The sequence below is a fragment of the Anopheles maculipalpis genome, chromosome 2RL, assembly GCF_943734695.1.
Source record: "Anopheles maculipalpis chromosome 2RL, idAnoMacuDA_375_x, whole genome shotgun sequence".
Taxonomy (NCBI): Eukaryota; Metazoa; Arthropoda; class Insecta; order Diptera; family Culicidae; genus Anopheles; species Anopheles maculipalpis.
Genome location: NC_064871.1, coordinates 14,220,039 through 14,241,706, shown reverse-complemented (window position 1 = coordinate 14,241,706; position 21,668 = coordinate 14,220,039). Strand labels below are relative to the sequence as shown.

Genomic DNA, 21,668 nt, shown 5'->3' with positions numbered 1-21,668 from the left:
GATGTTTTGATGTTTGTTTATCTTTTAGTAAACATGACAATAAAAGAAATCGTATGCAATATTCGTGCTAAGCTTCCATGTCTGTTCCTCCCCAACGTTTCCGAACGTAATACGCATCCATATTCGCATCATTCTGCCAATGTAAATGCATTGTTTCCGCGTGCTTGTAATCAAGCACCCTTTCCTGTGTATGGGTGTCTGTTGTAGCTGGGAAATACCTCTGCCAAATGCCAACTATCACTTCGATGGTCATCAGGCTCACTAATACAGCGTGAGCCTGTCAGCAACCTGTTTCCACTGCATCACCTTGAACAGATTCCATCCGTCGGGAGACTGGTGCGATCGTTCGGCGAGCGGAGCTATCAGTTGATCTTGGTTCAGCTTGGCGTTACGATCGTCATGGCAAAAGTGATAGAGTTCGTGTTGTTTGTGCCATTCCTTGCAGCATTGGTTAGCGATAATGCTGTTTTTGTTTCGGGCCAAGAAGCTTGCCGAACGCCAGATCATCGCGATGGGATGTGTTTGCCGGTGCAACAGTGTCCAAGCGTTCGGGACGAATTTTTCAACACCGACCGGGTGCTGAGTGAGGACGAGATCGACTTTCTGCGGAAGCTGCAGTGCAAAACTAAAGATGTGACAATTTGCTGTCCGGATGGGGTCACAACGATGGAACGCAATCCGACAGCAGTGCGCGACGGTTTGCCGAATCCGAAAGCGTTCGAGTGTGGACTGGATACGCTCGCGGATCGAATCGTCGGAGGCAATTATACGGCGATCGATGAGTTTCCCTGGTACGCACTGTTGGAGTACGAGTCGAAGAAGGGCGAACGAGCGTTCAAGTGCGGTGGCTCACTGATCAACGGACGCTACGTGCTGACGGCGGCTCACTGTCTGGCGAACAAGAAGCTTGACGAAGGCGAAAGACTGTAAGTGAGACTTGTGTGAGCGTTCGACGAAGAGGTTAAATATTTAGCCGAGCTCTTGCTTTTTATGTTACAGCGTAAACGTGCGTCTCGGAGATTATAACACTGCTACTGAGACGGACTGTGAGGAGGGCAATACGTATAACTGTGCGGATCCACCTCAGAACTTTGCCATCGAGGCACAAATCGTTCATCCCGGCTACGACAAGAATGGACCATTTCAACACCATGATATCGCACTGATCCGTCTCGATCGGGACGCCACCATGAACAATTTCGTTTCACCAGTCTGTCTGCCGCCGGATAACTTTACACCTACCAGCCCGAATCTGAACGTTACAGCCGTTGGATTTGGACATACTGGTCGGCAGCGTAAGTTGTGACCTTCCCATTTTGTACCACTGGGAAGCAGGCTAATATCCATGGTCCTTTTATACAATTTTTCCACCACCAGGTCACAGCGGCATCAAGAAGAAAGCGCAGTTCCCAGTGTTCGCACAGGAGGAGTGCGATAAGAAATGGAAGAACATCGAAATTATTGAGCAGCAGCTGTGTGCCGGTGGGGTGTTCGGGATCGATTCCTGCAGTGGAGACTCCGGAGGCCCATTGATGGTGCGAAGGTTCTACTGGATACAGGAGGGTGTTATTTCTTTCGGCAATCAATGCGCCCTAGAGGGTTGGCCCGGAGTGTACACAAGAGTGTCGTCTTATCTGGACTGGATTCGACAAAACATTCGTCGTTGAGTGTGACTGGGTGCTTAAAATGCGACTGTTGGAAGATCGAATGTTTAAATAGAGATTAAGTTTGATAAAACACTTGAATGTATTTACATGCGTTTGTGTGTGAGATATTTTCTACACGTAGTGTAAGTAAAACCAGCAGCATGCAAATTCTGATTGTTGTTCAATAAAAAAGCTTCAAATGAAACATACACATTCATACTTACGCAATCTCGTGGATGTTTGTTTTGTTTTGACGACAAGCGACCGTTGTTTGTAAACGAATGCTTAATTGATGCTCCATCTTGCATTCATGGCAGGGGCCGATTAGCATAGATTTTGCACGAACCTCACAATCTTGATTAAAATTCTCTCAAGGGAAGTATAAATTACAAGTTTTTTAAACATAAGCACCGTAATAGTAGAGAGCGATAAGGAGCTATATTACTTTTTGTCTGCCATCAATATTTCTTATCACTCGGTACACGGAATTTCCTCCAAACATGGATCCGTCTACTTTCCCATAACACATAATTGACCATGAGACTAGAAATACCCACCTCTTGCGCTTCATGTTTGTATGCTAGCAAAGAAATCTCGCACACAGCACTCTTGAGTTCCTGAGCACTTAGCACACCCGCACAACTGTCTACGAGCAATCGACTACGCGCATTGAGCAGGAGCGTCGTATGGAGCACATGTAAAGTAGAAAAACATATCATCCATCTCCGCAGCAGTACGCATCGCAGCATGGGTGGCACAGGTCAGTGGCGTCGGGAATTCCCCGTCCCATTAAGGTATTACCCCGAGAGGTACGTACCCGGCTCACGTGTGTATGTTGTACGCGCAGCGAAATAGATGTAAAAATCACTAAACCGGTAACAAGCTACGTGGGGATATACATACGAAGTTGTGATCAGTGTTTTTTACCCAACCAGTGTTTCAGGCTCTCTGCACGACTCCCTGCAAGAAGTACAAGCGCGGGCTCGATCCGACTGCATACGGCGGGTGAGTCCCACGCGGCAGTGCGTCTGTTTTGTATGGACGACAAATACTGGCTGGTGGATGGGTAGGGAGTTTCTCGCAAAACGGATCTCGCGTTCACCTGATCTTCCATCGGTGGGAGGTGATCTTGTTCGAGATGGTAGGAAAAAAAGGCAAAAAAGACTTTATTGAGACGATTCCCGGTAAGGAAATTCCCACACAAACACAACAGTAAGGCACTCGCCGACAGGGTTGTCAGAGGGGCTGACGATCAAAGAAGAAGGAATATTGATGTGAAAGTAAGCAGCATGCAGTATCATTAAGTTTTTAGACTAGTGAACATACAGGGTATCGATCCATATAATGGGTTTGTAGAATAATTTAGGGAAATATTTCCCCAATCTCCCATAACTTTCATTCCAAACATTGTAAGTTCGTTCCGTTCTTCCAAGGGAACGATCGAACCTCGGTTTAAATAAGATCACAAACTAGGTTTTTGTACCTACATTTTGCTACCTAGCAGAATGTTAACCTTTACTCTTACTTCTTTTTGTCGTATATTAAATTAAGTCTACAAGCATCGCCTCATCTCTTTCTGAAAAGCTTCCGTTCCGTTCCATTTTGAAACAAAAAATGGATCGTCCACCTCTCTAGTTGAAAACATCCACAAGTGCTTTCAATTATACACCATCTATTTGGAAAGTTCCACTGAGTGATTCAAAAGTGGATATGTGTCACAACCCTGTAATACACTGTTTCGTCGTGCCAATGTTATTTTATAGTTTTTTATTCCATTTTTTGGACAGTATAACCTTCAGAGACCTTGGTGTACCATTTTTGGCTTCTTTTGTTTATTTTTAGAATGAATTCTAGTTGAGAAAAAAATTTAAAACTGACCTGGCAATCTGACCTTGGCCTTGACCACGAAACTAACCATGCCTAACCATATTGTACTGAATTAGCAAATGCATTCAACAACAAGAGCAATTGAAGTTCCCAACTGAAAATTTGTTCTAACTGAACTGGGTTCCAACAAAAAATTTGAAGCATAAAAATCATCTGTTAAGCAATGTTTGACACTCCTGTGCCGCATAGTCGCACATGATGCCACTCGCCCAAACCGCCACACGCAACAGCCGTGGTGAGGTGAGAGCCGCCGCGATGCCGTTTTGATTATGCTGAGCTACCGACCCACGGGAGCTAGCCGCACGGGCCCCGGGAGAAGGAAGCTTTATCAGCTGCTCGTGCGCGATCGACGTTCTATTCGCTAACGGAAAGTGTCTCGGTCAAGATCATGCCACTCGTGGTGCTGCTGCTGGTTTGCGGTTGTACGCTCGCGGTTCTGCCGCCGGTTTCGTTCGGTGCGGCGATTGACACGGGTAAGCAAGAAAAGGTGACAGTGTGTAGCGGATCGGCGACCTCGTGAATGTGCTAACGAAAAAGTATGCTCACCATTTCCGGTCCAGCATTCAGCGACCCCTCCGGCGCAAAGTGTTGGTGCAAACTTTGTGGTCGGTGGCTCAGTGGCTCGGTGGTTTTTGTTTTTGTTTGTCTCTGTTTCGTAAGTTATAACACGCTGAGATGCATTCCATTGGTCTAACGGTGGGTGATGCTGTCCAGAGAAAGGAATCTTTATGGATTTCGGACGCCGTTCGTTTGACGCCGTGGATGATTCGCTGTGAAGTAGCAAGTTGGATGAACCGTAAACTTTGCTATCATAAGCGATTTTTGGTTTCGGTTTTGCTGATCGGTCACACTACACACGATCGACACAGATCCGGTTCAGATGAGATACGATCCAAAAACCCTCAATTATACGACTGCTTTATGCCGAAAGAAGAAGCCGATGATGGCGTTTTTAATTGCTATTCTTCTTCCCAATCTGCCAACAGAGGACCGACCCGTCTGGGATTCGGTGCGCCTGTGCGACATTCCAAACGAGCCCAATCCGGGCGTATGTCTGCCGCCGGCGGAATGTGCCGCCTATGGAAAGATCAACGATGTGTCCAGCCTGAGCTCGATCGAGCGCTTTAGCTTCATCAAACAGATACAGTGCAATGGAACGGAAACGGTACCGTACGTGTGCTGCCCTCGCAACAGTGACGTATATCTGTAAGTACACTTACACTTGGTGAAACTTGCTTATCAATATCAGGAAAGCGAAATTGCAATTGATGCCTTTCTCGCGAACGAAAAATTTCGTGCAGGTATGATGATAGATGCTTTAAGATGTCTTTCTTTGCTGGGTAGCAGGTTGAAACTGTGTGGGGAGTTTTGTTCGTTTTTTTTTTTTTGCTATCGTTACCTATTCGAGGGGGAATTCTATGGCACATGTTAGCTAATTGCCTAGAGTCGAAGAAAAGACCACACAAAACGATCGATTGATTGATAGCTTAGCCGGGGGATTCATGGGCAATGTGGATAAGCTGCCACATTGTAGCAAATTCGAGCTGAATCACTTTTTACCCGCTTCTATGATCCTCGTTTGTTATTTATAGCTTCTTCCCAGATCCCAAATGAAATATAATAATAATGCTTTTTGAAGACAATGAAACTACCCATAACGCTCGAAGGAACACAGCGAACGCGATCTTTGCACGTGATTATTGCTGCAGACTTTCTGGAGCCACTGTGACGTACATATCGTGAGTTCAATAGTGGTTCCCTTGTCAAGGTTAATATATACTTTGCGACACACACAGCCACACGATCATTTGTTATTGGATTAATCATCAGATGACGCCAATGCATCCCGGTCCTGCACGTCAATGCGTGCGATTAGCTTCCACGTAAAGAAAGTCTGTACACTTGCTAATAAGTACATAAACATGTGCATTCAGCGAATAGCAAATTGGATACTGGCCGGTGCCGGTTAGGAAATGGCTACCGCAGGGGTCGCGTTGAGTGCGGCGCGTTTATGAATTACTCCATCTTTCTAGGGCATACAGCGATAAGGCACATCAGCGGAGCGTAACTCGATTAGCCGTGAAGTGACTTTTGAACCATTCAGCGGTTAAGTACTATTGATGAATTTTGGTCGATCTTACACAACAGTGCCTGATTACACACTGCAGGCTTGCTTGCTAGTTGATGTTTCGAATTGTTAAAAAAGCAGCTTTCACTCACTCGCTCTGTTGATGTTGTTTTACTGAACCTATTTGCCCATCTTTCCAGCGAACCTAACGTAAACGAGACAATGATACCAAAGAACCGGGTGGCAAGCCGTATCGCTTTCGATGCAGATTCCTGTGGCATACAGAGCTATGTGGCGAAAATACGGGGCGGTCAGCTGGCCGAAATCGACGAGTTTCCGTGGATGGCAATGCTGTTGTACGAGCGGGGTAAGTGCAAGCTCTGCTGACATGCAGCTTCTACTGTACTATCTCCAAATATATAAATTCATTCTCTCGGTAGAAAGCAATGTACCGACGCAGGGATGTGGGGGAGCGCTGATAAGTCGTACGTACGTGATCACTGCAGCGCACTGCGTGACCGGCAAGAACTTCCAGCAAACGAAGGGACGACTGTAAGTGTGAACTAGTTTAGTAAACGATATTTTGCCACCTACTAGTCTTGTTTTCTTATCCATTTCACTACAGGAAGTTTGTGCGGCTGCGAGAGTACAACATCCACACCAATCCGGACTGTGTGTACGAGAACAACCTGAAGGACTGTTCGGATGATATGATCGATTTACCACCGCAAGCCATAATACCACACCCGCAATATGATTCGGAGTCTAGCAATCAACAGCACGATATCGCACTCATTCGGATCGAGCAAACGCCACCATTTACCGATTTTCTGCGCTCAATTTGCCTGCCGGAACAAAACTTTGAATCTAGTGCTACTCCGGGCAAGAAGCTCAGCGTATCAGGCTGGGGTCGCACGGATATCTGTGAGTAGGGTTGTAGCGTTTAATGGAGCTTCTTTGTTTTTAATGTAATGTTATTTGTTTTTAGTCAAGGACAATCTTGGCCCGGATGTGCTAAGTCCGATCAAGCTGAAGCTTAGCCTGCCGTACGTCGAGCGAGACAAATGCAGCAAATCCTTCCGTCCGTGGTCCTTCTCGCTCGGGCCGGGCCAGATGTGTGCTGGTGGCGAACGGGCTAAGGATACGTGTGCGGGCGATAGTGGTTCGCCGCTGATGAGCTACGATATGCAGCGTGGCATCTGGTACATAACGGGCATCGTGAGCCTGGGCGTGAGAGGCTGTGGTGTCGAGGGTTTGCCTGGAGTGTACACCAACGTTCATCACTATCTGCCATGGATTAAAATGTATACGTCTGCTTGAGGGATATGATCGTCGACGTCAAATCGTCACAATAATATTTAGTTTTTAATCTAATAAATAGTAAGCTGAATCCGTTGCAACAACCCTTTGTGAGCTGAGCGTAAGCTATCGGTGGGACGGTCGAATAGTGTAATCCTGTATAATACGCCCTGTTTGAGCAAAAGTTCCAACTGTACTGGGTAAAATGTGAAGGATTACTCAAGCCACAAATAGGGGGCAAGGCTGCCTTAAATCTAGTTTATACAGCTAAATAAGTCTAAATAATCCTTCGTGCTCGGGACAAAAGCAACATTTTCTCATCGTACATACTCGATACCTGCTGAGACACGGTGCGTTTGACCTTTGATTCAGCAAAGAGTTTTCCGAGTGGCACAAGGTCACAGCATCCAATCCTTCGAGTTACAGAGTACATCATGTTTCGGTTGTTGCCTAACAGAAAACATACTGTTCCTTCTGTTTTACTTTCACTCTGTAATCAGCATGATCCAAGGTGCACACTCTCCACATGCTGTGTGGCGTTTGAGTGTGCGAAAAATAACATGAATCCTTTCATGTCCTGGTTTCGATCGATTTTACACCATTGAATGGCCGTCGCGAAAGTGTGTCAAATCGTTGCAGGAGTAGCAATCGTCCTCAAGGGAAAACAGCTGGAAATCTCGCCCAGTGATGGTTGGTTGCTCAAGACGTTTATTGTTGTCGGCATGCGAATTTTCTTGAGGAAAAATATAACAAAAAGACATATTTTGCAAATAGAATGCTATATTTTTATTGAAATAGGCAGCTCTAAGGTTACAAAGTGCCAGATACACGTTACATTGCGTAATATATACTCAGGTAATGGGTTAAACTTAAGGAAAATTACATCAGGATATCAGGCAAGAATTTGTCCCCGATCCGAGCCTTCCGAGAATCAAAAACGGATAGTGGAGCAATGTGAAATCAAATTGTATCTCATAAGGAAAGAACAAAGGGAATCAATAAATGTATAACCTAATAGAAATTTATTCTTTAAACATCTTCTGCTTGTTCTTCATCTTCTTCTTGCTCTTGCTTTTATGTCACGCTGGCCATCGAATGGCTTACTAGACTTGATGATAACAAAGTCGTTTTATAGTCAAGTCCATTCTCTACGGAAGAACGGTCCGAATAGGATTTGACCAGCGCCTCTATCACCCGGTCACCCCATCATGCGACTGTTTATAAACAAATCAGGCACTAAATGGATTGAAAATGTTATACACCACCCACAAATCTCTGCTGTAAACTAGTTCATCCCATTCCCTCCGTTTGATGAAATCCGAAAGAAACGCCTTGCCAAGTCTGCCTTCTCCTTTGCAATCCGGGAGAAAAAGTCAAACCTGTCGAAACTAACGTCAACATTGTGCAAGCTACTTCCCAAACCGAACTGTAAACAATTTACCCTAAACCCTTCGAATGTCTATTTTTCAATTTCAATCAAAACCTTGTCACAACAATATCAATACCTCCCTGCCAACCAACAGCAGTACACCAAGCACGATGTGAAACGATTGCGTAAAATTGAGCTGCAACGTGTTGCGGAACGAACGCCATCGAACGCCGGCGTATTGGTCAGGCATCTTCATCAGTGTGATTACGAGCTCTAAGAAGGTGCCGAGCCGAGGCAGATGGAGATGGAGTGAAGATGACCACAGAAAACGCAGGCAGCACGTTTCCCGGCATCGTCCTAGGGCACCACGGTCGGCTGAAGTTTATCGATACCCGTTTGACGGTGGTTAGTCATTGTATCGGCTTCGATTTCGGGATCACTTCCTACACAACATCCGGACAAGGGACAATGCGAGAAAGTGGGTAGATGGCAGATTGAGCAAAAAAAAAAGGAGACTTGGTAACGGTCCTAAAATGTATCACGCACAGCACGGGAAAGAAACCCTTGAAGTAGGAAAATGTTCACGCACTGGAAGTAAGACGGGGAAAGTAAATTAATCTAGCAAAAAGGTCCTTCGAACCGGTCTGGGTTTACCGTAACAATAGTACAGACTGGACCTCGTTCCGTTTAGCAGGGGGAAAAACAAGAAAAGAATAGCCAACCGGTACCATTCACTTCCATCCCACTAGCACCAGTGCTTGTCAACGGTGAGCTGTAATTATGGCCCGACCCGATTTGAAAGTGACGCAAACGATTCGTCTGCTGCTGCTGTTGCTGATTGTAGTAATACACCTGAGAGGGTCGAACGAAAAAAAAAAAAAAAGGTCAGCCAAGTAGTCCATCCCGGTACAGTCGAGTATCCTCCAGAGGAAATGTCGCACGGTCGTTTTTCCAATCAATTTCTCACGATTAGCAACAGACCTCGGTGACTCGGTGCGAAGGATGCGTTTTGCTTGCTGAGCGAGATTCTCTTTCCACCCCCCCCAAATATCATCATTATGTTTCATTTGCTGGAAATTGGTAATGAATTAGATAAAGTCTCCGATGTGCGAACGGCGAGGTATCGGGTGCGTTGGAGAGTTGGTCACGTGTCGAGCGGAAAAGGTTGAAGTAGTACATGGTTCGAAGCGAACGGTCAAACGTGTAACTACCGTCCAGCTGTGTCGTTTGTGATTTCGAACAGACACACGACACAAAAAAAAGAAAATTAAAAAGAAAATGGATTTGTTCGGCTACTATTGAAGAAGTTTTCGAGCCGCCAGTGCTCTACCAGTCCGACATCTCGACATTCTCGTACACACAAACGCTAGCAAACAAACAATGGTACTTGAAACATTTTCCAAAATTGTTAAAATTTCCCCTTTCACCAACATCCGGTAGAAGATACACCATGGAAAAGCATAATCCTGGTCTAAAAAACTGGATTAAACAGTTAGCTAACTAAGTTAGAAAACGAGTTCGAAACGATACCACCGTCCGCAAAAGAACAGCAATTCCAATTAGCATTCATTGGGAGTGAAAGTCTGATTCATCAGTGCGGCGTGAGAAAGTGAATCCAAGGGGTTCGGGCCTTGGAAAATGGAACCCGTTCCTCGCGAGTTTGGTGGTGATTTTTGGTTGCGCACAGGGCACGGCTTACAGTGACCCGCGCGACCGGTCACGTTTCCAAACTTTGCTGTTCGGGGTGGGGCATTTTGATAAATTTAATTACCTCAATAATCCTCTCACATTTCACCATTATAACCGAAGGTTCACTTTCTTGGGCAGCTAACGTTAGGTTCCATTCTAGCCAGCTGACCGCTAGCCTGTGGAAAAGCTGTGAGCCACCTTTCCCTGGAAGAGATGCTGCGCGTTTTCCGGCGAAAGAAAAGATCAAATTACGGCTAACGAGCTGCGAATGGGACAAGAGATCTGAGATGCTGTTACCTCGTCGGTTGCTAACCCTAAGCATGCTTGCACGGATGCCACACCGGATCCTGCTTCCGAGGGCATCAACTTTCACGGTAGAGAATGGTAAGATAAAACAGTAAAAGCGGAAAAAAACACACAAGACCAGCACGAAATCCTTAGAGGCCTAGGGAGCTGAAGGACGTACGAAATGGTTCGTTATGTTACCATTTTAAACCCGGTTGTCTTAGATACGGACAAACCGGTCTGTCCACATCCTGATAACGCATCAAATCTCGCATCGAAAAACCGCACACATACGCTCGTCGGGGGAAAAAATCTTGCAACTTCACAACCGTGGAGTTGTGAGTCAGAACGCTATTGAAAGCTGACCATAAATTGTAAAATATTATTATGATTGAATTTGAACTGTTTTGTTTGGTACTCGGAAAAGGGACACGAATCCTTAGGGATTTTCGCTGCCATAAATATAAGCTTCAAAGGAACTCTCCTACTCCGTACTGTTGATTATTGCGGATGATATGTTTGGTATGGAGTCTGGATATAAGCAAACGCTTTAAACCTTATACTGATGTAATTCAGTTTGATAAAGCGTGACGTCACGTTCTGAAAGCGTCGGAACCGTAACGGAAACCGAAGACTATAAATGTAGCTGACACCCAGAAATCATTGTATTACGACTAGGATAAAGTTTACACAATACATAACAAAAAACGTTGATAGGAATAGGACAGGATAGCACAATAGTGGAGATAAAGCATAAAACAGGTTCCCAACCGTAAATGGCCATCTAAAGTTCTACTGGTAGGAATCAAATAGGAATGAAATGAATAGAATTTTTATCACCATGCATAATTTTTAAAACCATGCGCTAATGTACGATCCACGTTTGGCACCGCTCTCTCACTCTACGCCCTTGCAAAGATCTTGTCAGTAAGAAAAAGAAAAACAAATAAAATTCAACCTTACTTACCCCCGATTGTGCCACCGCCGAAGAAAAGCTCCCCTTCAGCGTTCAGCGAACTTCTACTGCATTGTTTCTGGTTCGGTTAATCACTTTTCAATTCGTTCGATCCGCTCTGCCTATTTGTACAGCTGAACGTGATCGAACCGGGGTTTTCTGTGTTCGGTGCTCTCCGTCCGTTTGCGAGTGACGGCGCCCAACGTCACGTCATCTGGATCGGCGACGATAAAATCCGGCCCGAGGAAAGATTCGGAAGTTTGGGAAAATTGGTGATAATTTGGACTGGACTCGAACAAACCAACCGTTCGTCCGTTGTGTTGCAAACGCATATGTGCTGACACGATGCGCCAGACAGTGAGGTCTAATTTTAGCTGTATGAGACGCGATCGGCCTATTACACGGATCTGTTTATTTTCGCCTAGCGCACGATTCAGCGAACGTTTCGTCGCGAAAAATGCTACGATCTGCTTGCTTGCCGCACGTGCTCATCGGCACGGATTGGTGTTCCGGTGGGAAGTGCGATCTTGCCAGTACGATTCGCGACACGATCGCACACGGGTGCGTCAACTCTGCCCTGCCCCGGGAGCTTTGGAGTGCTAGTGATGGAAAACGCAGTGCTAGATGTGACAGGTAGCGTGTGTCGAGGATCAGCTGATCGGCGAGTACCGGTGGAGCTCGCCAAGTGTTATATCTGTAGTGAACGGTTCACCTCAGAGCCAGAGCTTGATCGACATTTAGACGATCGGCATGCAGCCGATCTGATACCGTATCGTTGTGACACTTGTGACTTTGATCGATGCTTACCGATCCGTTCGATGCGTGCTATTAATAAACACTTTGCCCTCCATGATGTTCACGAGCGGATGCATAGGTGCAGCTATTGTACGCTACGCTTTCGCACCGAGCGCAATCTACGGTCACACGTGCGACTCTACCATCGGGGTGGTGCACGCAATGTAAACGGCAAGCAGAAACCCTCAGAAGATGCTCCATCAACTCACCAGGCCCTTCCAGCGCCGCCTGTAGAACGCACCAGTAAGGACCGTTATCAGTGTTGCCATTGTGGTAGCACCTACACCACCGCCAATGCACTGAAGCGCCACGAAAACACGCACACCTTGGGAGTACGCTACGCATGCCGACAGTGTGGGAAAGCGTTTGCCAAACTGGACTGTCTCACGCAGCACGAACGCATCCACAGCCAAACACGTCCGTACGTCTGCGATCAGTGTCCGAAAACGTTCATTCAGCTGGCCCATCTACGCATCCACAAGCGTGCACGGCACAGCGGTGAACGGCCCCATCTGTGTGGGATATGCAATCGGGGGTTTAGGTGTCGTACGGCACTGACCGTGCACGGACGCATTCACACCGGCGAGAAACCGTTCCGGTGTGCGGTTTGTTCGGTGCAGTTTAGCGATGCGGGTACGCTGAGAAAGCACGGTGCTGTCCATCGGGAGAAGAAGTTGAAGGATGAAACGGTCGTACAGTTGGCGAATTCCAGTGGCAGAAAGCGGGAGGAAGTTAGCAAGGGTTAAGCAAGTTATGTTGAAAATGTGGGAGTGTTTTGGGAAATGGTTGTGAAAATACACATGTTCCAAGAATTACTTTCAATTTTCATATTGTGTTTATTTATATGGTGCTTTTTTCTCTCGATCGGATTAAAATCAGTGGCTGGATCGAGCTAACGATTGGTGATTCGAATGAAACCGAGAAACCTTCGAAACGTCCTATTTCGAGACCATTAGTTTGGTTTGAAAGAACTCATTCATAATTTTGCACATATCTACGCATGCCACTTCAAAGGCACTTGTGACCTTGACAGAGGAGATGGAAAAATGCGGAGCTGGTATTGGCATGAAAATGTTTGGACAGATGCCATCAGGGCCATTAGCGAATGAGACATTGACGAATAGCTGCATTGGCCTGCGGAGAACATTGCCATAATTTGACGGAAGATTAAAGATCATGTAACGTTTGATATTAATTAGGCGAATGTACTATTCAACGGTCATTTAACATAACTGGTGATGTACTACAAATAAGCATATTATTGGCGAAATTCTCAATTGGCCCATGCTTACACGCTGCCAAATGGCTTAACTCATAGTAAATATTTGAAAATTATATCGGACAAACTAACCATCTTAAACTCACGGAATAACTCTTAAACTTTATATATTAACTTAAAGTCTTGAAAATGAACTACTGCAGACTCAGAAGATGGGAAGAAATAGAATTGTTTAAGGGAAAAGAAGAAGATTTTCTTTAGGTTTAAGTGTAACAACTTAACGCCATATGCGTCAAATAGAGCTAGTTCTTTTGCTGATATTTTACATGAATCTTAAGGTTTTTCCTACTTGTTTTGCCTATTCCGCGAATGCTCGGCTACTAGTTCTGAAGTTTAAAGGTGGTGTTTTACTGACAGACCTGGAAAACAACCAGCATGACCATTGTCGGCGTACAGTGCTCCCCAAACACTCCCGCATTGATAGTTTCAGCTCTACCAGGTCAGCATAAGATTGAAGTAAAATCGGCAAGTTCTAACCCGCACCAGCAAGAGCAATTCTAGCTACTCTCGAACCCAACAAAGACTCCCACCAACAACGTACTAGTTAACTCCATACTTTCAAAATTTATAAAAGCCGAGACGAGAACAGTTAAAATTCTTTGTGTAAAAGTTTGTTCGTACCATCTTCTCAACCCGATAAAAAGTCGGGCGAAGTGTCACATTTCCTGTCGGCCGGATAAAATCGGGCAAATATCTATCAGCTTCTGGCCTTTCTGAAGACGAACGTTCAACAGAAGCTGTGGTTCACAATCAATAAAAAGAACGTCGTTATTTTCTCCCATGTGATGTGATGTCACAAGAAGCCTCCCGATAGTTACTAAATGCATTAAAAAGTACCACAAAGATGGTGAAATGGTGTTGTTATTTAGTCGAAGATGGCCCTGGAAAAAGGAGCGTTTGGGGATTCCTAGAGATACCAAACAGCCAACTTAAGTGTGCCCCATCGCAATTTTTCTAGATCAATTTGATGAGGAAATCCTATCTAAATAACATGGTCAAAGTTAGGGATAAATTGATTAAATAGATTGATTGGTCTCAGTATCTTTTACTGTTTAATTTTATCAGGCATCTGAAAATAGACGCTTTTTTAAAGGATACGGTATCGTGCTCCAACCTGCTGAAGAACCTTATGAGAGTTATTGTAACATATCCTTGTTCCGCATTCCATATTTGTCGCATGTAAAACTCTCGCATGAACAATTAAATGATCTGATATAAGTAATCAACTATTCCATTGTGAAAAATCTTCTCTTCACTCGTATATTTATTAAATAAAAGGGGAAAAGTTTGAAAAATGATCAACTCCCCTACAACTCCGCCAATGAACTCACAACAGCTTACCTCAACCATATCGCTCTCGAACCGATCGCACGTTATTAAAACGTTACCCAACAAAAGTGCAATGTCAATGACAAATTACCGAACGCTGGTCGCAATTTGCATACCCAGTCACATAAACCACAAAAGGAGATTATGCTGATGTTTGCAAAAAGAAAAATCTCCTCACTCTGAATTCGCCCTCCAGCCAGTTGGGAAAGTAGAGCAACAGCTGTTTTTCGCAAAACGTCCCACATCAGGCTCGAGCAGTTGGTAGAAGTCAATTTGTATCTGTCAGCCGGACGATTTAATAACGACGCCCAGTGCATTATGTGCCCCCGTTTTGTTTTCCTCCCGGTTTGAAGAAACCCGCGTAAGAGATCCCGGAAGTTGGTAGTTAGAGCTCTCTATTATTTGTCGATAAATTAACATAATGCGCTGACAAATATTAACTTTCCATTCGGCGATGCAAATCACCGCTTTCTCCGGTGGCGTTTCCGTTGTGCCGTAAGTGTTTTCGCTATTTTTTTTTTTTTTGTTTTCCCCCTTTGCGAAGGGTTGACCCGAAATTCATAACCGCGCGCTTGATGCCACTCGGTTCGATTATTTCATCCATTAACGCGCGATTGCAGCTTCGCGTCGTGATTTACATACTGCAATTGATTTTCAATAAAATATTCATTAATTTCTCATCAAGCAACGCGTGCTACGTGCGTGTGTGTGTATGTTTGTGTGTGTGTAAGTCGGAAGATAGTCCGGATGTTGGCCGGAAGCAGCTGGCAGTACGAAATGTGTTCGAATTTCTTTTTCCTTGGTGCTGTAATTGTATGATTCGATTTACACTTTGGTAAGGAAATTTAATCGGCAAAGAAAGGTCTTTAGCGTGCTGTTGGAGAATAAGAATTTGTTGCTCTTTTATCATAAATTTATATAACACACATTCTACGATAATGGTAAGCTTTCCACGTCATTATGCGTTGCGGCGGTGACAGAACAGTACCTTTAATCTGGTATTATCCGGTTGCGGCAGCGGTGAATTAAAGCCTCTCGAGCGTTTAGGCTTTCTATGCTCCTCAATCGAATCGAACGTTAAGGGTAATAGTGGCTGTTACTCACTTGTGCGTGTAAATAAAAGATGAAAACGTCATGTTTTTCCCGTGATTTAGTCGAACAAATAGCATGTAAGGCGCCGTAGGGTCGTCCCATCACCCCACGATCAGTTCAACGGCAAGCGCAAAAGAAAAGCGAGTGTTTGAAGCCACTTGAGTGAAAACAAAACGTCCTTTTCACCATTTTTCGCCATCCTCCCGTTCGGTGGCGTTGAGCTGCTGCCCAAAGAAAGGGAATGAAGAAGTGCCCGAGCCGAGAAATGTTAAAAAGAAATGGACACTTCACATGTCATGGCATTGCGTTTGCGTTCGCACTTTCGTGCTGGTCGAACCCTCGAAAACCTCTGATTTGCGAGCAAAAGTGTCCTTACCATCCCGCTGCTGCTCGAGTGCTGTACACCTTAAGACAGGGATTTAGCTGGAAAGAGCAAAAAGGACACTCGGTAGCCCTTGTGCTTCGGTGAAGTACGTGCGTACGGGTTTCCTTTTATCTTTGCCTCGCAAATTACGTCAAAGACATACGCACATTAGATGGGCGATGTCGATGAAAGGTGCGAAGAAATAAGGAGCAACACTTGGAACCCCTCCTCGAAGACGCTGTACCGGGGAGGGGTCCATCGCTAGTGAAGCAGGAGAGAAAATAGGCAAGAAGAAAAGAATGAAGGCTCCATCTTCAGCTAGCTTCAAGTGTAGACGACCGCTTTTGAGATGCTCCAAAAATGGAGGAAAAATTGGCAGCTGGCAATCCGCTTTCGTCGTACATCAAATGTCATTGACGCGTTTGTGTGCAATGATTGGAAGTGATTATTAATATTTTATTGTTGAGAGCTAGGACGGTGTGGTGGTAGAGGCCAAACAGACCAAAGTCGATTTTTATTGAATAAAAACTAAAGTATATGTCTTAAAACATAGACAGATATCTACTACTTCAATTATTCTCTGTCGTATTAATGTATTTTCCAACAATTTGTGTTCTTCGACGTATGCATCAAACCATTCCAAACATAAAATATCAATTAGAGATTAAATGTGCCAACGGAGTCCTTCTGATAACATCAAATCCATATCCTTTGATTGAACTCATATTTTCCCTTCTGCAGCTCTCTGTGTCCTTTCGAGTTGTTCCATATCAAACACAAGCCAGTTCCGTCGTGTTTACTTTGAGGATTATATCATGGGACACAATCAACAATCCCTAAGCCACTGAAGAGCTAGAAAGCTTCGTTTTATTATTTCCGTTATTCGTATCGTCGCTGAGCAGTTGCAGCAATATATTAAATATGAATGGCTACCACCCCTTCCGATGGATTTACCTGGACAACGGTGGTCATTTCCCAGCACCCAGTTGATGGATAAGGGAAATTGGACACGATTAAACGTTAATCGTTAAGCTTTCCCACTTTTGTATACGGTTTCTCTTTTTTCTGTTTATTCCTTCATCAATCACGCGAACATCAAACCCAAACGTAACGTGCTCCTGACAGCTGCCTTTTAATAGAAGGCGCGAACCTGTCAATGTATGTAAGTGCGCGAAGATAAATTCAGTCCCACGGTAGTAGCTACACATCACTCGTTCTTTATCAAGCCCCGTTGTTTAGACACCTTTAAAGCCCATTAGTGAGATGGATGAGGTACAAGCTGAAGGCTCCTTAACGGTACAATATGCATCACTTGAGAGTTGATAGTGATTAATAACAGCATGGGTCAGTGTCCGTTTGCCATAAGAATTCACGTGCAAGACCCTGCGTGTCTTGCGTGTCAAAAGCAACGTATCGAATTCCAGTCGGTCTTCAGGTAGGTTTCACGTTCATGATCGTTTGAAAGGATAATTACAACGGACCAGGCTGACCCTTCGGTGGATGCAGTTTTTCTACGGTAGGGAAAGTATCCCTTCATCCGGGATCCGCGTTCCGCTTCATGGTGCAATATGTTGTGATGTTTGCGTGTTAATATCGTGGAATGGCTTGTTGAGATTTGTTGACAACGCACCGAAATGGTTCTCCCGGGACAGGGTCAAACGTAGTAGTAGCAGTTTGTGGGTTTGGGACATTTTTGAAGAGCTTTAGAACTCACTTTCCTTGATGATACGTTGCAATAAAACGGTCCATAAAGTGTCCTTTTTCTGGTCGAATGTCCTTTTATTCTATGGTGAGTCGTAGTAAACAAAGACGCCCTTGAAGGTACATTTAATGACATCTTCGATGAGTCCATCAATAATCGTTTGTCCGGTACATTGGGCAGGCAGGACAATAGTGTCAACAGTGGGCACTTGAATCACGATCATAAATAGACTGTTAACACATTATGCTTCTGTACTTTAACAATAGTTTTAGCAACAGCACACAGCTCAGCTCTGAGCCCTACCCCTGTGTATTCGGGCCGCAAAGAAAGATCGAACGTGAAAGCGTTCGCTATCGAATAGCACATCTCGACACAGAGCACATCTCTCCCTACCGTAGCGTGATTCAATTGTTCGACTTTTTCCCCTGTGCAGTAGTACCGGCCAGAAAGTAACGTTTCATCCCTTCGGGACACGCACAAGAGCGCGCAGTTGTCACCTAATGTAGGCCAACTGCAGCCGTCAACCGTTTAACCGGCTGCCATAACTTGATTGAGGGGCGATGATTAATTGATCGCATCACGGTTCGCAACAGTTTGCTACCGAGAGCCGAACTCTGGCGTACAGTACCGTGCCATTCTCCCATGACGGTATGAAACCTTGATCGGCAAATGTTGGCTCAAGTCGCAGATTAAACGTTCACCGCGAGTTTTATCTATCTGCGATATCTTCTGGTCTTTTTCATATGCAAAATTGGAAACAATTTTGCAACACGAAACTGGTGCTCGGCAAAGAGAGGGTACGCCTAATGCCGTTCCAAACCAGTGCCAGCGGAGAAAAAGGATATTGAAATATTTTAATATTAATAATTTCATCAATCCCGATTATCGTAGGTGCGTGTCCGGGTGCCGATAACGTCGCGCGAAAACTCGTGATGATGGGCGGTGAAAGTAAAGCGTAAGGTGGAAAGCCGTGCGAAATATGTCGGGATGGAAGGCTAATAAAGGTTCCTGTTTCGGTTGGTGGTTCGGTGATAGAAAGTAGAGATTAGGGAAAGTCACCTACATTGATATTGCTGGACTCGAAGCAGAACCAGTGATGCGATTCGATGCGCAAAAGATAGACGATTTTGGAATTTTTCATTACTTCGCAACCGCTGGTGGAAGCGCTATTCTGCCGGATATCCGTTGCTAGGTGACTTAATAAAAGTGTGACAATTGTTCCGGCTTGAATTAGAATCGTAAGAGCATGTTCCGGACGGAGGATTTAGGTTTGGTTTTGAGTTTGTTTTTTATAGAAGAACTTTTCATGAGGACATGGTTAAGATATTGTATTTTTCAGTTATTCTTTCTAAGCCATTTTTTACCATTTTTTTTTTTTTTAATCCAAACATTTTTCACACGGCCGAATCTGTAAACATACCCTTCTAAAACAGACACTCGTTTATTAGCATCGCAGCCAAAACAAACACAACACCTTGAATCCATCTCATTAATCGGAGCGTTTGTGTCGCTGCTTGATGACTTTATAATCCACCAGGATCTACTCTACGGACCGGAAGGTTTGGGGTTGTTTTCCCACTGTGGTTTGCTGTACCGTCATTCACATCCTCCGCGCTGTCGAGTGAAAGTGATTGATAAGATTTTCCACACTGTTGACACCGTCGATCGCGGTCGGTATGATAAAAAATTGGATTGGAGCAAAACCTCTTTCGTGTAAACCTCTTGAACGAAGTAATTAAAGAAATTTACATATTAAAACATGCATACGGTGCGTCACGGGTGTGCACGACGAGGCGGCCAAAAAAAAAAGGATAACGATTGAGTACCGGCCAACAACAACAGGAGAGCCACACACATAAAAAAGTGCTTAGGCATGGAAAAGTGACGCGACCGCAACACATCACACGAAAGTGGAAAATGTGCTGATGAGGTTAGGCGAGTGTCACTTTCACCGACGCGACGACCGTCGTTAGTCATGCGATAATTGTATTAGGCGAAGCAAACCCTTCGCTTTCCCGGATGGCGGGCGCGAGTTTTGATCTATGATTTAAACGGTTTTGCTGTTGATCGTGTCTGCTTTTTTTCACTTTGCTTCTCCATCTCCCTGTTCCAGTAAACGTTCCACCACTGTCACCTTTCGTTGTGAAAAATATATCCCTATCTAAGTTAACAAATCCAGCCGGAAAAAAAGGGGTGAAAGTGTCGTGGGAAGTGGGCTGTCCATGTTTTTGCAGCGTTTGATGTGAAGTTAGTCGAAGTAATTCGAGGATCTAATTGAAACAGTTTAGATAATATGAGATAATTAAGCGACTGTGACGCGTCGAGAGTGAATTGTCCGTTCATTCGGGAATGACATGTTGAAGGGTAAAAAGCTTAACAGCAATGATTAGTGCTATGACAAAATGATCAATCACCCGGTTGAGTGACTAGGTTTAAAGTCAGTGTCTTTATGGAGGGGTAAACTGATTACAATTAAGTCGTTTTTCTTCTCTTAATCTAAAACTCATGCGAATAGTAGCTTAAGTAATAGTATGATTGTTTCTAGATCTGCTTTCAGGTAACTAAGCCTAGGGTTGCAGCCTTCTATTCACGGTTGCATCTGATCTCCGAAAGGAAAGGTTCGACTCCACCTAATCCAGCGCTGTGCTCCTCTACGCCTCGGTACCGAAAGTCGTATTCGTCGTATTAATCCTAAATCCAATCCTATCGGGGCTCGCGTTTCAATGGGATGTAAGCCTCAAACACCACTCAAGATGTCCTTTCGATGATTTCATTAGCGAAATCAAGGAATTGAGAGACTGGGTGAAATAGGGGATTTGCGGGTGTGTCCCGGATGTTTGTCGTCCCTTTGCCTCAGACGCCAGTGAGATTCTAGCGATTCCGATATCATGGTCGACATCACGGTCACCTTACACTGCATCTATGGTTTCGTGGACTGCCTTCACGTAAATGAAAAGGTTGCGCGTAGGGATCTGGTACTCTCAACATTTTTGGAGGATCTGTCGTCGATTTGACTCCAACAAATCGCAAAGCAAGGGTCGTAAATCTCCGGAAAAATATTCGAGACCGGATCTTGCAGGCAACAAATAGGACAGGGATGGCTCGGAAGCAAAGTCTGATCAATCGCCCGATCCTAAATCCTTAAGATAAGCCAATGCATAATTGCAGCAAGCCTCTCCGGACCCATCTTGAACAGTTCGACCCACCCGCCCGATGTTTGCCAGTTGTATAATTCTTTATCGACCCCTTTGCTATCCATCTATACTAACAGTTGATGATCATGATACAACATTGATCACTAAAGTCGAACAGAAACGATTCCAAAATCATAACGGCATGTCTTTTCAACAAAAACCATGATCAAGAGGAAATTTAATCCACCCGGAAGCCTGTTCCTTTCAATCCCTCATCATCCCTATTTCATAACTTCCGAAAGGAAACGATAGGGTTGGTTGTAAAAACACACACACAAAACACAATTGTTTAACACTTGTTTACACCCGATAAGTGTGTTCATACACACGCTTTTTGAAAAGTTTCCTATAATTTTAAATCATAATCGCACAATAAGGAAAGCAGAACGATATGATTGAGAAAGAAAAATAATTCTATACCCTCCTCTATTGCCAAACGGAAGGCTTCTGGCAAAGACTTCAGCTCGCTCAGACGGAAAAGTTATGATTTTTGAATGTATTATTTACACTTTCTTTTCGCCAATTCAATTTCACGTTCGAGACACGGAAACGCGAAACCCGTCCACTGATCGCGAACAATGCTGAAATCGATGAATGAACCGAAACCAAAACCCAGTTTGGGGTGTCGTACGGTTGGTACGAACCTCGATAATGAAAAGCCCATCCATTGCACTTAAGACATTTCATAAATCTACATCCGCACGGTTCGAGTTCT

At 44.6% G+C, this 21,668-nt stretch overlaps 3 protein-coding genes across 4 annotated transcripts in view; 2 read left to right on the top strand and 1 right to left on the bottom strand.

Annotated features, from left to right (window-relative positions):
* Positions 1–21,668, bottom strand: part of LOC126559185 (signal peptidase complex catalytic subunit SEC11A) — a 368,048-nt gene that overhangs the window by 291,394 nt on the left and 54,986 nt on the right. The gene's annotated exons all lie outside the window — the stretch shown is intronic.
* Positions 301–6,957, top strand: LOC126560117 (uncharacterized). Its single transcript, XM_050216279.1, has 10 exons — positions 301–926; positions 1,000–1,295; positions 1,378–1,664; positions 3,723–3,773; positions 3,832–4,006; positions 4,520–4,739; positions 5,802–5,968; positions 6,042–6,153; positions 6,227–6,525; positions 6,590–6,957. The coding sequence occupies exons 1-10, from the start codon at positions 400–402 to the stop codon at positions 6,919–6,921; spliced, it is 2,466 nt and encodes an 821-aa protein (XP_050072236.1). The 5' UTR covers positions 301–399; the 3' UTR covers positions 6,922–6,957.
* LOC126560116 (zinc finger protein 501-like) lies at positions 11,544–12,739 on the top strand. Its single transcript, XM_050216278.1, has 2 exons — positions 11,544–11,555; positions 11,624–12,739. The coding sequence occupies exons 1-2, from the start codon at positions 11,544–11,546 to the stop codon at positions 12,737–12,739; spliced, it is 1,128 nt and encodes a 375-aa protein (XP_050072235.1).

Excerpts from the sequence above, each read along its gene's own strand:
- LOC126560117 (XM_050216279.1), top strand. The coding sequence starts at position 400 with ATGGCAAAAGTGATAGAGTTCGTGTTGTTTGTGCCATTCCTTGCAGCA. Across the intron at positions 927-999 it reads CTTGACGAAGGCGAAAGACT|CGTAAACGTGCGTCTCGGAG; the intron begins GTAAGTGAGACT and ends TTTATGTTACAG. Across the intron at positions 6,526-6,589 it reads CTGGGGTCGCACGGATATCT|TCAAGGACAATCTTGGCCCG; the intron begins GTGAGTAGGGTT and ends ATTTGTTTTTAG.